At 41.5% G+C, this 17,884-nt stretch overlaps 1 protein-coding gene across 2 annotated transcripts in view; it reads right to left on the bottom strand.

Moving 5' to 3' along the window:
- Nucleotides 1–14,806: 14,806 nt before the first annotated feature.
- Nucleotides 14,807–17,884, bottom strand: part of ESPN (espin) — a 257,573-nt gene continuing 254,495 nt past the window's right edge. For both annotated transcript variants that reach the window (XM_040429692.1, XM_040429684.1), the window contains 3 exons: nt 17,556–17,635; nt 17,431–17,442; nt 14,807–16,000 (listed from right to left, as the gene is read on the bottom strand). In XM_040429692.1, coding sequence (XP_040285626.1) covers nt 15,853–16,000; nt 17,431–17,442; nt 17,556–17,635 — 240 coding nt within the window. In that variant the 3' untranslated portion in view covers nt 14,807–15,852. The remainder of the gene's footprint in view (nt 16,001–17,430; nt 17,443–17,555; nt 17,636–17,884) is intronic.

The following is a 17,884-nucleotide window of genomic DNA, read 5'->3' as shown; positions in this document are numbered from 1 at the left end:
ATTTATTCTGATCTGAATAAAAGTTTGATAAAAAAAAACTGCAAGCAAACTGCTGTTGATGGATCTTATGTTTAATTAAATTTTGTTTTGAACATCAAGATCCAGCTCATTATGATATATATATATATATATATATAATGCTGCCAACACATGAAGGTCTGATTAACATCCCAATCCCTAATAATTGCATTGGATATATATGTAGTAATGCAGCTGCCAATAACCCAAAATTAACAGGTAACGCAAAACAGGATGACATAATCCACTGAACGAACACCATGATGACAATACCAGATCTGTCAACTGCATGAATGGTGTCTAGTATTGCAGCTCAGTTCCATTCACTTGAATATGGCTGAACTAAAATACTGGACACAGCCCATGGACAAGAGTAAAAATATTCTAGGTAAAAAAAGGCCCCCTGTTTTTAATCTCATACAATTTATTTTAATGGGGTTGTGCAACCATTAATTGTTATTTTAATACATTTCTGCATGAAATACTAGTTACTTTTTAAATTACTTTCTGTTACAAAAATGCTCCAGTTGTGAGATATACTCTTTAATTCATTATAATGGCACCTGTGGTGTATATCTGTATGGAGTGTGCAAGTCCACCTACTGAGGTGGTTGCACATAATCAGTTCCACCAGCCGTGTCTTCTGTTAGAGAGAGAGAGAGAGCTGTAGTATAAATGACATGCTCCTGAGCAAGGACATGCTCCCTGAGGTGTGAAAGGGAGAGCTGCAGCAGAAAGGACATGCCCCTGAGCGTATCTAGCAGAACAATTAGAGCAATAAATGGGGAGATCTCTGGATCCATGTGAGGTACAGGACTGGTTCTAGCTTTGTTAGAAAGAGATTGTTGTGTACTATATGATAAATGAATTTCATTTTAAGGTTTAAATGACCTGCTTGTTGCATGGCAAGGACTGCACCCATGTTTAGATGGTGCCAGTGCGTCAGTGATGTCCGATGCCTTGAGCCAGTGATCTCCCCATATTAGATAGGAAAGAAGAAGCTGTGTCCACCAACTGTGCAACCTCCCCCATGAACAACTAGTGTCCAAGGGGCCCCACATGTTTTCAAAGTGTACATATCATCCTCTCTGTGGGACCTCAGACAGCAAAAAACTATGCTCTTCCACTTCCTTCCCCACATATATACAGTTGTGTTCAAAATAATAGCAGTGTGTTTAAAAAAAATAAACAAAGCTTAAAATCCTTCTACACTGCGTGCAGAATTATTAGGCAAATGAGTATTTTGACCACATCATCCTCTTTATGCATGTTGTCTTACTCCAAGCTGTATAGGCTCGAAAGCCTACTACCAATTAAGCATATTAGGTGATGTGCATCTCTGTAATGAGAAGGGGTGTGGTCTAATGACATCAACACCCTATATCAGGTGTGCATAATTATTAGGCAACTTCCTTTCCTTTGGCAAAATGGGTCAAAAGAAGGACTTGACAGGCTCAGAAAAGTCAAAAATAGTGAGATATCTTGCAGAGGGATGCAGCACTCTTAAAATTGCAAAGCTTCTGAAGCGTGATCATCGAACAATCAAGCGTTTCATTCAAAATAGTCAACAGGGTCGCAAGAAGCGTGTGGAAAAACCAAGGCGCAAAATAACTGCCCATGAACTGAGAAAAGTCAAGCGTGCAGCTGCCAAGATGCCACTTGCCACCAGTTTGGCCATATTTCAGAGCTGCAACATCACTGGAGTGCCCAAAAGCACAAGGTGTGCAATACTCAGAGACATGGGCAAGGTAAGAAAGGCTGAAAGACGACCACCACTGAACAAGACACACAAGCTGAAATGTCAAGACTGGGCCAAGAAATATCTCAAGACTGATTTTTCTAAGGTTTTATGGACTGATGAAATGAGAGTGAGTCTTGATGGGCCAGATGGATGGGCCCGTGGCTGGATTGGTAAAGGGCAGAGAGCTCCAGTCCGACTCAGACGCCAGCAAGGTGGAGGTGGAGTACTGGTTTGGGCTGGTATCATCAAAGATGAGCTTGTGGGGCCTTTTCGGGTTGAGGATGGGGTCAAGCTCAACTCACAGTCCTACTGCCAGTTTCTGGAAGACACCTTCTTCAAGCAGTGGTACAGGAAGAAGTCTGCATCCTTCAAGAAAAACATGATTTTCATGCAGGACAATGCTCCATCACACGCGTCCAAGTACTCCACAGCGTGGCTGGCAAGAAAGGGTATAAAAGAAGAAAATCTAATGACATGGCCTCCTTGTTCACCTGATCTGAACCCCATTGAGAACCTGTGGTCCATCATCAAATGTGAGATTTACAAGGAGGGAAAACAGTACACCTCTCTGAACAGTGTCTGGGAGGCTGTGGTTGCTGCTGCATGCAATGTTGATGGTGAACAGAGCAAAACACTGACAGAATCCATGGATGGCAGGCTTTTGAGTGTCCTTGCAAAGAAAGGTGGCTATATTGGTCACTGATTTGTTTTTGTTTTGTTTTTGAATGTCAGAAATGTATATTTGTGAATGTTGAGATGTTATATTGGTTTCACTGGTAAAAATAAATAATTGAAATGGGTATATATTTGTTTTTTGTTAAGTTGCCTAATATTTATGCACAGTAATAGTCACCTGCACACACAGATATCCCCCTAAAATAGCTAAAACTAAAAACAAACTAAAAACTACTTCCAAAAATATTCAGCTTTGATATTAACCACCTCCGGACCGCCTAACGCAGGATCGCGTTCCGGAGGTGGCAGCCCTGCGCACAGTCACGCATATACGCGTCATCTCGCGAGACGCGAGACTTCCTGTGAACGCGCGCACACAGGCGCGCGCGCTCACAGGAACGGAAGGTAAGAGAGTTGATCTCCAGCCTGCCAGCGGCGATCGTTCGCTGGCAGGCTGGAGATGTGTTTTTTTTTAACCCCTAACAGGTATATTAGACGCTGTTTTGATAACAGCGTCTAATATACCTGCTACCTGGTCCTCTGGTGGTCCCCTTTGTTTGGATCGACCACCAGAGGACACAGGTAGCTCAGTAAAGTAGCACCAAGCACCACTACACTACACCCCCCCCCCCCGTCACTTATTAACCCCTTATTAGCCCCTGATCACCCCTAATCACCCCATATAGACTCCCTGATCACCCCCCTGTCATTGATTACCCCCCTGTCATTGATCAACCCCCTGTAAAGCTCCATTCAGACGTCCGCATGATTTTTACGGATCCACTGATAGATGGATCGGATCCGCAAAACGCATCCGGACGTCTGAATGAAGCCTTACAGGGGCGTGATCAATGACTGTGGTGATCACCCCATATAGACTCCCTGATCACCCCCCTGTCATTGATTACCCCCCTGTCATTGATTACCCCCCTGTAAAGCTCCATTCAGACGTCCGCATGATTTTTACGGATCCACTGATAGATGGATCGGATCCGCAAAACGCATCCGGACGTCTGAATGAAGCCTTACAGGGGCATGATCAATGACTGTGGTGATCACCCAATATAGACTCCCTGATCACCCCCCTGTAAAGCTCCATTCAGATGTCCGCATGATTTTTACGGATGCACTGATACATGGATCGGATCCGCAAAACGCATCCGGTCGTCTGAATGAAGCCTTACAGGGGCATGATCAATGACTGTGGTGATCACCCCCCTGTCATTGATTACCCCCCTGTAAAGCTCCATTCAGATGTCCGCATGATTTTTACGGATGCACTGATAGATGGATCGGATCCGCAAAACGCATCCGGACGTCTGAATGAAGCCTTACAGGGGCATGATCAATGACTGTGGTGATCACCCCATATAGACTCCCTGATCACCCCCCTGTCATTGATTACCCCCCTGTCATTGATTACCCCCCTGTAAAGCTCCATTCAGACGTCCGCATGATTTTTACGGATGCACTGATAGATGGATCGGATCCGCAAAACGCATCCGGACGTCTGAATGAAGCCTTACAGGGGCGTGATCAATGACTGTGGTGATCACCCCATATAGACTCCCTGATCACCCCCCTGTCATTGATTACACCCCTGTCATTGATTACCCCCCTGTAAAGCTCCATTCAGACGTCCGCATGATTTTTACGGATGCACTGATAGATGGATCGGATCCGCAAAACGCATCCGGACGTCTGAATGAAGCCTTACAGGGGCATGATCAATGACTGTGGTGATCACCCCATATAGACTCCCTGATCACCCCCCTGTCATTGATTACCCCCCTGTCATTGATTACCCCCCTGTAAAGCTCCATTCAGATGTCCGCATGATTTTTACGGATGCACTGATAGATGGATCGGATCCGCAAAACGCATCCGGACGTCTGAATGAAGCCTTACACGGGCGTGATCAATGACTGTGGTTATCACCCCATATAGACTCCCTGATCACCCCCCTGTCATTGATCACCCCCCTGTCGATGATCAACCCCCCTGTCATTGATCAACCCCCCTGTCATTGATCAACCCCCCTGTCATTGATCACCCCCCTGTCATTGATCACCCCCCTGTCATTGATCACCCCTCTGTAAGGCTCCATTCAGATATTTTTTTGGCCCAAGTTAGCGGAATTTTTTTTTTTTTCTTACAAAGTCTCATATTCCACTAACTTGTGTCAAAAAATAAAATCTCACATGAACTCCCCATACCCCTCACGGAATCCAAATGCGTAAAATTTTTTAGACATTTATATTCCAGACTTCTTCTCACGCTTTAGGGCCCCTAGAATGCCAGGGCAGTATAAATACCCCACATGTGACCCCATTTCGGAAAGAAGACACCCCCAGGTATTCCGTGAGGGGCATATTGAGTCCATGAAAGATTGAAATTTTTGTCCCAAGATAGCGGAACGGGAGACTTTGTGAGAAAAAAATAAAAAATATCAATTTCCGCTAACTTGTGCCAAAAAAAAAAAAATTTCTATGAACTCGCCATGCCCCTCATTGAATACCTTGGGGTGTCTTCTTTCCAAAATGGGGTCACATGTGGGGTATTTATACTGCCCTGGCATTCTAGGGGCCCCAAAGCGTGAGAAGAAGTCTGGTATCCAAATGTCTAAAAATGCCCTCCTAAAAGGAATTTGGGCACCTTTGCGCATCTAGGCTGCAAAAAAGTGTCACACATCTGGTATCGCCGTACTCAGGAGAAGTTGGGGAATGTGTTTTGGGGTGTCATTTTACATATACCCATGCTGGGTGAGAGAAATATCTTGGTCAAATGCCAACTTTGTATAAAAAAATGGGAAAAGTTGTCTTTTGCCAAGATATTTCTCTCACCCAGCATGGGTATATGTAAAATGACACCCCAAAACACATTCCCCAACGTCTCCTGAATACGGCGATACCACATGTGTGACACTTTTTTGCAGCCTAGGTGGGCAAAGGGGCCCATATTCCAAAGAGCACCTTTAGGATTTCACAGGTCATTTACCTACTTACCACACATTAGGGCCCCTGGAAAATGCCAGGGCAGTATAACTACCCCACAAGTGACCCCATTTTGGAAAGAAGACACCCCAAGGTATTCCGTGAGGGGCATGGCGAGTTCCTAGAATTTTTTATTTTTTGTCACAAGTTAGTGGAAAATGATGATTTTTTTTTTTTTTTTTTTCATACAAAGTCTCATATTCCACTAACTTGTGACAAAAAATAAAAAGTTCCATGAACTCACTATGCCCATCAGCGAATACCTTGGGGTCTCTTCTTTCCAAAATGGGGTCACTTGTGGGGTAGTTATACTGCCCTGGCATTCTAGGGGCCCAAATGTGTGGTAAGGAGTTTGAAATCAAATTCTGTAAAAAATGACCTGTGAAATCCGAAAGGTGCTCTTTTGTATATGGGCCCCTTTGCCCACCTAGGCTGCAAAAAAGTGTCACACATCTGGTATCTCCGTAATCGGGAGAAGTTGGGGAATGTGTTTTGGGGTGTCATTTTACATATACCCATGCTGGGTGAGAGAAATATCTTGGCAAAAGACAACTTTTCCCATTTTTTTATACAAAGTTGGCATTTGACCAAGATATTTATCTCACCCAGCATGGGTATATGTAAAAAGACACCCCAAAACACATTCCTCAACTTCTCCTGAGTACGGAGATACCAGATGTGTGACACTTTTTTGCAGCCTAGGTGGGCAAAGGGGCCCACATTCCAAAGAGCACCTTTCGGATTTCACAGGTCATTTACCTACTTACCACACATTTGGGCCCCTAGAATGCCAGGGCAGTATAACTACCCCACAAGTGACCCCATTTTGGAAAGAAGAGACCCCAAGGTATTCGCTGATGGGCATAGTGAGTTCATGGAAGTTTTTATTTTTTGTCAGAAGTTTGTGGAATATGAGACTTTGTATGAAAAAAAAAAAAAAAAAATCATCATTTTCCACTAACTTGTGACAAAAAATAAAAAATTCTAGGAACTCGCCATGCCCCTCACGGAATACCTTGGGGTGTCTTCTTTCCAAAATGGGGTCACTTGTGGGGTAGTTATACTGCCCTGGTATTCTAGGGGCCCAAATGTGTGGTAAGGAGTTTGAAATCAAATTCAGGAAAAAATGAGGAGTGAAATCCGAAAGGTGCTCTTTGGAATATGGGCCCCTTTGCCCACCTAGGCTGCAAAAAAGCGTCACACATCTGGTATCCCCGTACTCAGGAGAAGTTGAGGAATGTGTTTTGGGGTGTCTTTTTACATATACCCATGCTGGGTGAGATAAATATCTTGGTCAAATGACAACTTTGTATAAAAAAATGGGAAAAGTTGTCTTTTGCCAAGATATTTCTCTCACCCAGCATGGGTATATATAAAATGACACCCCAAAACACATTCCCCACCTTCTCCTGAGTACGGAGATACCAGATGTGTGACACTTTTTTGCAGCCTAGGTGGGCAAAGGGGCCCATATTCCAAAGAGCACCTTTCGGATTTCACAGGTCATTTTTTACTGAATTTGATTTCAAACTCCTTACCACACATTTGGGCCCCTAGAATGCCAGGGCAGTATAACTACCCCACAAGTGACCCCATTTTGGAAAGAAGAGACCCCAAGGTATTCGCTGATGGGCATAGTGAGTTCATAGAACTTTTTATTTTTTGTCACAAGTTAGTGGAATATGAGACTTTGTAAGAAAAAAAAATAAAATAATAAAAATCATCATTTTCCGCTAACTTGTGACAAAAAATAAAAAGTTCTATGAACTCACTATGCCCATCAGCGAATACCTTAGGGTGTGTACTTTCAGAAATGGGGTCATTTGTGGGGTGTTTGTACTGTCTGGGCATTGTAGAACCTCAGGAAACATGACAGGTGCTCAGAAAGTCAGAGCGGCTTCAAAAAGCGGAAATTCACATTTTTGTACCATAGTTTGTAAACGCTATAACTTTTACCCAAACCATTTTTTTTTTACCCAAACATTTTTTTTTTATCAAAGACATGTAGAACTATAAATTTAGAGCAAAATTTCTATATGGATCTCGTTTTTTTTGCAAAATTTTACAACTGAAAGTGAAAAATGTCATTTTTTTGCAAAAAAATCTTTAAATTTCGATTAATAACAAAAAAAGTAAAAATGTCAGCAGCAATGAAATACCACCAAATGAAAGCTCTATTAGTGAGAAGAAAAGGAGGTAAAATTCATTTGGGTGGTAAGTTGCATGACCGAGCAATAAACGGTGAAAGTAGTGTAGGTCAGAAGTGTAAAAAGTGGCCTGGTCTTTCAGGGTGTTTAAGCACTGGGGGCTGAGGTGGTTAATGAGTTTTTTGGGTTCATTGAGAACATGGTTGTTGTTCAATAATAAAATTAATCCTCAAAAATACAACTTGCCTAATAATTCTGCACTCCCTGTAATAGCTTTTATTTCCATACACACAAATGCATTGGGAACACTACACATTCTATTCCAAATCAAATCATGAAGAAAAATATATCAAATTTGTGTTGTTCCTCTGACAAAATTGAAGAAAAGTGAATATTAGACTGTTAAAAAAAATAGCAGTGTCTGTATTCTTCTTTACAAACTCAAACATTCACTATATAAACTGAAAAATGTTTGAAGATTTTGCTTTCCTTTGAATTACTTAACTAATATTTATATGAACTGCTGTACTTCTGTGTTGCATGGAGTCAACCAACTTTCTGGCCCCTGTGAACAGGTATTCCAGCCCAGGATGATTGGACTACATTCCACAGTTCTTCTATATTTCTTGGTTTTGCCTCAGAAACTGCATTTTTTATGTCACCCCACAAGTTTTCTATTGGATTAAGATCCGGGGATTGGGCTGACCACACCATAAGGTCAATCTTGTTGGTCTGGCATTTCCTTTTCAGCATAAGGCAACATGACCTCTTCAAGTATTCTGATGTATTCAAACTGATCCATGATCCCTGGTATGCGATAAATAGGCCCAACACCGTAGTATGAGAAACATCCCCATATAATAATGTATGCGCCACCATGCTTCACTGTGTAATGTGGCTTGAATTCAGTGTTTGGGGGTCATCTGACAAACTGTCTCCGGCCACTAGGCCCAAAAAGAACAATCTTACTTTCATCAGTCCACAAAATGTCTCTTTAGGCCAGTCAATGTGATCTTTGGCAAATTGTAACCTCTTCAGCACATGTCTTTTTTTCAACAGTAGAACTTTGCGGAGGCTTCTTGCAGATAGCTTGGCTTCACATAGGCGTCTTCTAATTGTAACAGTACTCACAGGTAACTTTAGATCTTCTTTGATCTTCCTTGAGCGGATTGTTGGCTGAATTCTTCTATCCATTCTAATGGTAGTTTTTCGCTTTCTTCCACGTCTTTCAGGTTTTGGTTGCCATTTTAAAGCATTTGCGATCATTTTCTGCACTTCTTTATATGTTTTTCCCTCTCCAATCAACTTTTTAATCAAGGTACGCTGTTCTTCTGAACAATGTCTGGAACAACCCATTTTCCTGAGAATTTCAGAGAGAAATGCACTGTAACCAGCATGTACAACATTTGCTGCCTTCCTTCTTTAAATACGGGCAATAATTGCCACCTGTTTTTCAAAGAATGAATGACCTCACTCATTGAACTCCACACTGCTATTATTTTGAACATGCCCCTTTCAATTAGTGATTCAATTACACAGAATCAGCAGCATGCATGTCATGACTGTTGGGTCTGTTAGATTTCTATTACTCTACTACACCTGCTAGTAAATTATTTGCCATGTAGAAATATCATTTCTACCAAAAACAGTGATGGATCAGGTTAGTGATGTCTGACTGCAATTTTTTTGAACATAACTGTAGACTTACTGGCTATCTGTTCTACCCAGATAGGCTGCAGGGTTGTTCTATGTGTTAGGGTTCCTTCACACACAGCAGAAGTTAATGCGACTGCAAATTAGTTCCATTCATCTGAATGGGGCTGTTTTGGCAGGAAGCAGATGGATTTCTGCAAACCTAATTCAGAAAAGTGGAACTCATTTTCAGTTGCAAAATCTGCCACATGTGAAGGCCCCCTATATATGGCACTAATGCAATGCACTTCTTCTAAGCACCTACTCCACTATATGGAATTAAGACCTTCGGTGGGGGCGAAGAGTAGACCACCCCAACCCCTCTCAACTTCCTGGGCTGAAACTCCCGTAGAGGCGTCACTTAAAAAGGAATAGTTATTAGTATCATGGGTCCACACTGCATGTTTGATCCTCGGAGTCCACATTGTATGTATGGACCTTGGGATTCACACTGTATGGATGGATCATGGGATTCAAACTACATGTGTACAGTTGGGGTGCAAAGTATATAGACCTTGAGTTCCACAATGTAGAGTTCCTATGGTTAAATGTGTATCACCCAGTAAGGATCATGAGGGCCTATTACTCAACAAGAAATGGACACTGAGGAGTAGAACCAGACCTGGACCCCAAGTAGGGTGTCTCTTAAAAAGTAAGATACAGTATGCTATTAGAAACATTTTACTGCAGTAGTCCACATTGTGGCTCTCCATTTGATGAAAAACTACAACTCCCAGCATGCCCTAGCATTGCTACAGTACAGTCTAGTGTATCTAAACAGAATGTTTTAACTTTTTTAAATAAAAAATACCTTTACCAATCAGTCCTTTGATAAATAATTTATTTGCAAAAGAACAAAAGTACGATGACATCATCAATGTCGACAGCCATGTGACCACAACAACCACACATATGATGCTTTGTATGATTGATAACATACTATATATATTTTTATTTTCTTCAGCGTTTAGACAATATAGAGCTCTCCTTTACATGTGTATATATATGTATATGACAGACATTGCTAGAAGGAAGCAGGAAAAACATGACAATGTGTAGAAAATATTGCTAACATGGCAATGGCAATGAGTATGGCATCTGTGCATTATATATATAATTTATAAACCAAATATGTTAATATATTATTTACCATCTCTTCTCTTAAAATAGTTTTTCTTAAAATAAAAAATATTGCACACCTAACACGTCTGACATCCTCTAACAACTAACATTCATTAAACATATAAGGAACATATCCAGTATATACAATATGTAAAAATCCCTACCAACATGATGCTTCATGGTGGAAATTGGGCCAAGTTTTTACCTAGAGACGATGGTTGTCCACAACTCAAAATTATTGTGCTCCCATCAATGTGGGGAGTGCTGAAATGCACAGTTCTTTCTGAGATTGTAGGGTTCTTAGGGTCTTGAAGTTCTTAATCAATGGGCCTTTACACATTTTGGAAACCACAATGTATGGATTTTAAAAATTATGTTGATTTTAGGGTTAACACTGTATGCATCCAGACTGTTTGGACCTGCCTGGATCTTGAAGTCCACACTTTATGGATGTTAGAGTCCATGTTTAATAGATCTTAGGGTTGATACCGCATGGACCCATATAGATCTTGATGTATAAACAGTATGGATCTTGTGGTCCACACTGTATGGATTTTGGAGTCCACAATGTATGGACAGCATTGGAGTGGGATTCCTTGGGCCCATCAGAGGAAATTATTCTCAATGTCCAACCCCCATATAATCAATAAAGTCAAAGAAACAGACCCTAGTGGAAAGTGATCCACTCAAAAGACAGACAAATGCATTTTTTTCTTCTGGGCCTTTGGGGCCCACTAAGGTATTAGAGCTTGGGCCAACCAAAGGATCTTCTAGTACTCTGGTGGGCCAGTCCAACCATGTGAATGGACCTGTATAGACCTTGAGTTCCATAATGTATGGATATTGGTGGGCAAGAATAGATCTTAAGCTGGCCATACATATTAGAAGTATATCAGGCAAACCCACCAATTTTTTGAAGAACTGGCTGACCACATAATGTGTTTGGGTCCCTCCCTACTGTCTCCCAACAGCAGATGTTAGGGTAAAGAAGGATTGGTCAGTTGATCATTAATATCACTGATAATTTTATCTCAGGGAGATAAGAGTTGTTTGGCAGCAGTTAAAGGTCCCTTTACACATGCTGACTGTTCAGGCAATTATTGGGAACTAACGGTTTGTTCCCGTTCACTGCCTGATGGTGAGCAAAGAGGAGAGCTGCAATAATGTGAAGCAATCATGTCTACTGTATGAGCAAAGCAATCGCTACTATGGTCACAAATCTCCTTACAGATTCATTGTTTATGGGCAGCAGATCATTGTCTACATAGGACGATCTGCTGCCCAGAAATTATTTTGGTATCCACATGCACCTTGTTTATTGGGTGATCACCGACTCCTTAGGATCACTCCTTCCTGATAAATGCATGTAAAGGGGCTTTATTCCCCCCCCCTTTGAGAACCCACATACTTTTTGGACAAGTTGAGCATGTGTGTGTATGGGGAGAGTTAGCTGTCTGACAAATGCACTCACAGGCATCTCATGATTATGGCCAGTCTTAAGGTCTCTCCACTCTGTGGAGATTAATGGATCAAATGGTAAGTTTGGATTCTGTGGAATTTTTCCACTTCTGATACTGGTACATCTGGATTATTTTTTTCTGCTTTGTGTGCTGTAGATCCCGAGATCAATACTATTTAGAATCCTAGATCTATAAAGGTCCATAAAGTCTGTTCCACATGGTCCATACATGGATCTTGGTATCCACATTGTATGGAACTTGAGGTCCACACTGTAAGGACCTGTATGGAACTTGAAGTCCACACTGCATGACTCTTGGGGTCACAGTTTTGAGTATAGACAACCCCTTTAACAAGGGCGTAGCTAGAAGTGACTGGGCCCCGCAGCAAATTTTTGTATGGGCCCTGCTCCCCGCCCAATTTTCGATATTGAGCTGTCCACCTGTTCTTTCCTTTTTGATAAAAATCGTTTTTATTTATATGCAAATTACCTTCCTAACGTGCCCAAGGGGCTGTCCCTCCGGCTGTTTGTGCCCAGCCGTCCCCATTATCGCCAAGCCCAATGCTGTCCCGCTGTTAATTATTCACTGCTGTCCTCGTCTTTTTTTTTTCTAAGTGCGCCATAGTCTCGCGCATGCGCTAATGTTACTCACGTCAGGGCCCGCAAGGTATCCTGGCAGCAGGATCAAGCAGCATCAAGTAGTGTAATTGCGCATGCGCCAGCTTTCTCTGCTTTCTGGCACATGCACAATATAAAAAAAAAAAAAAGACGAGGACAGTAGTGAATAATTAACAGCGGGGCGGTGCTGGGCTTGGTGATAATGGGAGCGGCTGGGCACAAACAGCCGGAGGGACAGCACCCTGGGCACGTTAGGAAGGTAATTTGCATATAAATGAAAACAATGAAAGTTGACTGACACGCTGCCGGGTCCCTTGTCAGCCCGGGCCTCGAAGCAGCTGCTTTCCCGGTAGTTAGCCACTGCCTTTAAATAGGTTTACTAGAACTATGTAAATAAAGCTTAACCATTGGATCACAATAAAACACTGGATCACAATGTTTCCACTCACTGACAACAAGCTGAGATTTAGAATGCGGAGAGGAACTGAAGCACAAATGGATAAATGGGAAATGGGTAGATTTATCAAACTGGTGTAAAGGAAAACTGGCTTAGTTGCCCATAGAAACTAATAACTAAACCAGTTTTTCTTGCACCAGTTTGATAAATCTTTCCCAAAGTCTATTAGAAAACAACTTATCTTCATAGACATAAAAGTAGAAAACCCCTTAAGGCTATTTTCACACTAGCGGCACGGACCTCCGGCAGGCTGTTCCGTCGGGTGAACAGCCTGTCGGATCCGTCCTGCCGCTAGTGAACGTGTGCCCACAGACTGCCGATCCATCCCCATTGACTATAATGGGGGCGGGGGCGGTGTTCCGGCGGAGGCACGGCAGCGCACGGCGAGAGGCTGCCGGAATAAATGTCGGATATGTCGTAGTTTTACCCGACGGAACAGCCTGCCGGAGGTCCGTGCCACTAGTGTGAAAATAGCCTAAGTGAGTGAAAAATATGTAGTATTAAAATGAGAATTAACAGAAAACGCAGGTTCTCATACAAAACCAGCATAGATTTTATCTAGCTAACTATGAAATAAAATAAAACTAATATGAAGGATTACATGAGCTTCTCCAAAGCTCCGGGGCATGAGGCCATCTTAAATGGATAGGGTTTATGGGCTACCCCCCACTTCTGTACGGAGAATGTGCGTTTATGGAGGGTTGACTTTTATCAAAATAAAGGGGGTGTTCATGAACTACCAGGTAAACAGGATGACTAGCGGGTATGTATTATTAAAATTAAAGGCCATTACACCCAAAAGAATCTGATTCTGGGAAAGCAGGGTGACAACCAATTTTTTTCATATCTTACAAACCTGATGGAATTAGAGGACCTTATGGGGGTCTATATGGTGAAGCCACCTATTTTTGTAGCAATAACTTACAGTACTTAGATCTACCATTTACTGGGGTTATCCCACCATAATAACATCATCACCAGTCCACATAAGCGCTTATGGTGAGACAACCCCTTTAATAAATCTAGTTATGCAATGGTATGTTCAGGACAGTGTTGTTTTAGTGAATGGATTTGCAGTCAGGAACCTATAATCTGAGTTTCTGCGGCAACTTTATTGGCTTTTCTTCTAGACTTGTAATATATATTGGGGAAAATTAACTAATTCTATACATGGCCTAACCTGAGACAGGCGGTCTAGACCTGCACCAGATTTATCATGGTGGCTGAGGCTGATGATAGGGAGAGACGCTTTTGTCTGACTCTATACCAACTATAGCTTGGCATAGTTTGAGACAGAAGTTTACACCAGAATTGTGCTGTTATCTTAGAACTAAGGGGGAGATTTATCAAACTGGTGTAAAGTAGAACTGGCTTAGTTGCCCATAGCAACCAATCAGATTCCTCCTTTCATTTTCCAAAGGAGCTGTGAGAAATGAAAGGTGGAATCTGATTGGTTGCTATGGGCAACTAAGCCAGTTCTACTTTACACCAGTTTGATAAATCTCCGCCTAAGGGCCTATTAGGCCATGCCATGCCCTTTGCCACGAATCCCTTCTCAAAAAATAGGTGTGGCAAATTGTGCCAATTTGTGCCAAACTTTTGCCCAGTTTATAGCAGGGTTTAGGTGCACTGACATAAGTACATGTCGGCCATTAGTTTTATTTAAGTGCAAGCTCTGCCATTAAGATGAAGGGAAATTTTAATAGAGGAAGTTCATGTGGGCTGTTTTGTGTTGTCCGCATCTTCCGGATCCGCACTTCCGTTCCGAAAAAAAAAATAGAACAATTGCGGACAAGAAAAGGCATTTTCTATGAGAGTGTCGGCGATGTGCGGTCCGCAAAATGCGTAACGCACATTGCCGGTGTCCGTGTTTTGTGGATCCGCAAAACACATACGGACGTGTGAATGGACCCTTATTCTGTCAGCTTGTTAAATATCCTACATAATAGGCAAGTATGACTTTCGGAAAACAACACTAATCGCTGTAATGGCAGCTACACTGATTGACACTCAACTTTTTCAGTAATGGATCCGGACAGGAGAGGACAATTTAAGGATTTACACTAAATTTTGGGATTATCGTAATACATTCAAACAGGATATTGTCAGCTTCACTTATTAATTCATTTCTAAGAAGCAGTGGAGGCAGCCATTTGTAGAAGGAATGTGACTATTAAAGGAACTGTCTCATGAAGATGACACCTTTCTAAACAGAGCCCACCCAGCAATCATCTGATCAACATAGGTTTAGATTCTGTAACTGATTTCACAGGGGGAAGCAAGTTTTGGCCACCAAATGCAGCATTACATGTGGCCATTTCAATTATGGTGTGTCCACGTAATGTGACTCTAGCTCATAGAGGGGATCTCTCTGATATCCGTATGCTCCAATATGACATAAAGACAGGGGTTATTTTTACGAGACAATCTTTTTTAAATGAGTTTCCAATATAAAAAGTCCACATTCATAAAAAGTAATTATGGGGGAGGGGGTTTTACATGAACAAACTATTGATTTTAATGGTCAACATGTAATACTTCATTTCCCCTGTGGTGGCACTGTTGCTTAACTAACTCATATCGCAGCCCAACAAAGGGACAATTTGTGATCACCTTATCATCAGGGGGTCTTTCTAAGAAAAGGGATCTGTGGACAACCCCTTTAATTCTACAAAAAAAATGAGACAAATCCTTGCCAACTTAAAGACTGTATACATTTATCTGGTCTTACTTGATTTTAGATTCGCCTCATGTTGGAGAAAAGAAGCAAAAAACTGTATGAAATTTTGTGTTTTTCAGTCTATATGAAATTACATTTCCCCTCCCCCGATGGGCTGTGACATCACCGTAGTTTTATTGATAAACCAAATGGTGGACAATATGAACTCTGACGTGACATTGAAAGATGAAGGACAGAAAATTTGTTACATCTAATGTTTTGCTATGTCCCCTTTCTTTAGAATAATTTGCCTTTGCCAGGGCGCTAACTTGGTTTCATCGTAACCCAGTGTTCTTAGCTTTTCAGACTGTTCTCTGTCTCGCGCTTCCTCTTCTTTTTTTAGTTTCTCTTTCTCTTTTCTGGAAAACAAGAAGGAAGGCGACAATGGTTACAAACCTAAAATCATAATGTCTCCCAATTTTTGTTCACAATTTTTGAGGGAATTTTTTTTATTATTTAGACAGTTTTATGTCTTTCCAAATTAAAATAACTATTTTCTTCCTGGCTGCTTATTCCATTTTCATGAAAAGAGTCCTTAGTAGGAGAAGTTAGCCCCGAGATAGATTGTGGACCAACATGTGGACGTTCTTACCTTAATGTAGGAATGTCTCCTCCCTTGTGTGCTAGTCCACGTAGGCAAAGGGGTTGACTATGGGAGTAACATAAAAGAGATTGACGGACATGCAGACAGGAGAGGGATAGGAGAAAGGGAGGACAGGGACCTACTTGTTTGTAGGTGGGTGACTGAGTGACCAAAGCTAACGTTTTATAGAAGAATGTAGGAGGAAACGTGGGAATAGGGAAATGTCTGAGTTTACTAGTAAGTAAGCAGGTGATAGGGTAGCTAAAGATAACGCTTTATAGCCTTCAAGAGGGCTCTTTAGCATGCTGGGGACCACAGTATAGTGGTCTGCATCATCTATGGTACAATGAAAGGTTACCATTTGGGAACCAAAAATGTAAAGAACATTTCCTCTAAAATTATTCCAAAATCACTGTAAAAAGTACCTCCTACAGCCTACATCTGATGTTGGCCAAGGACATTGTAACACTCTAGAAGCTTCACCTTAAAGGCACTGCCCAGGATGAGAAAAACCAGGCTGCTTTATTCCAGTAACAGTGCCACACTTGTCCAAAGGTTGTGTCTGGTATTGTTGATCGGCTCCAGGGCTTAGCTGCACCTGTGGACAGATGTGGCACTATTTCTGGACGAAAGCAGCCATTGTTTTCCTAATTCTGTAACTCCTCTTGAATAGAAGCTTTGAAGGAAAGTCTCCATGTGTTGTGGTGTTGCCTTGACAATAGCACCATCTGAGCAGTACTGCTCCAGTAAGCAAGGTCAATGAAAACAGTGGAGGTACCCTTTAACTCATCATCTTCTATGGATTTACACTTTATTGAATCCATTTCACAGTTACATCTGCTTCTATCAAACCTGAGTTACAACCAATATGGCTGAAGTTGTTGCCCCAACTGAGGTTGTTACCCAGCTTTAGATTCACAGACTCCAAAGACATTAGATGTTAGTCAGACATTTCAACCCCCTAAAGATCCTTCCATAAACACATACTTGGATCACCCAAAGAATGTCTATGTAGGTGACAGCAGCCAGACACGATTGATTTATGATAGAAAAAGAATCCTAAGCTGATTTCTTGAAGATTTAGATCTTATACAATCAGGTTCAGATACAATCATGTACAATTTATGGGCACCATACATAGAAAGGGCTGTAATGTAGACACTAAGGTATAACTAGCCACATGCTCAGTGGAGTAAAGACACTTACCTTTTCTGCTCTCTGTCACATAAAGATTTGCAATTGAAAAATAAAAGAAGAAAATATTTAATTAATGAGAAATAAAAATAAACAAATTTTCAGTGAGCAGCAATTTAGTTTACACCCAGTCATACTTCTCCTCCTCCATCTTCTTCCTCAGGATCTCCCTCCGCCATGCTGGCATGGTAGATAATCTTGCAGCTTCTTCCAGCTCCTGTATGAAAAAAAAGAGAAACCTTGAATAAATACATATATCTATCTTGACTATAGGTATCTCTTATAAAACAATACTGTAACACAATGTAGGTTTAACTTACTTATTATCCTACAGAAGTTCTCAAAGGGAAACATCACCTAAAATAAATAATCATCTGATTTTGGTTGCATCCTGCCCCAGTTTCCTTTTTTTAACCAGACTTTGAGAAGATCCACACCGTTATTCTGCAGTGACACTTATCACATT

The sequence above is a fragment of the Bufo bufo genome, chromosome 1, assembly GCF_905171765.1.
Source record: "Bufo bufo chromosome 1, aBufBuf1.1, whole genome shotgun sequence".
NCBI lineage: Eukaryota > Metazoa > Chordata > Amphibia > Anura > Bufonidae > Bufo > Bufo bufo.
The sequence above is the reverse complement of the archived record's forward strand: the minus strand, read 5'-3'. Positions and strand labels throughout refer to the sequence as shown.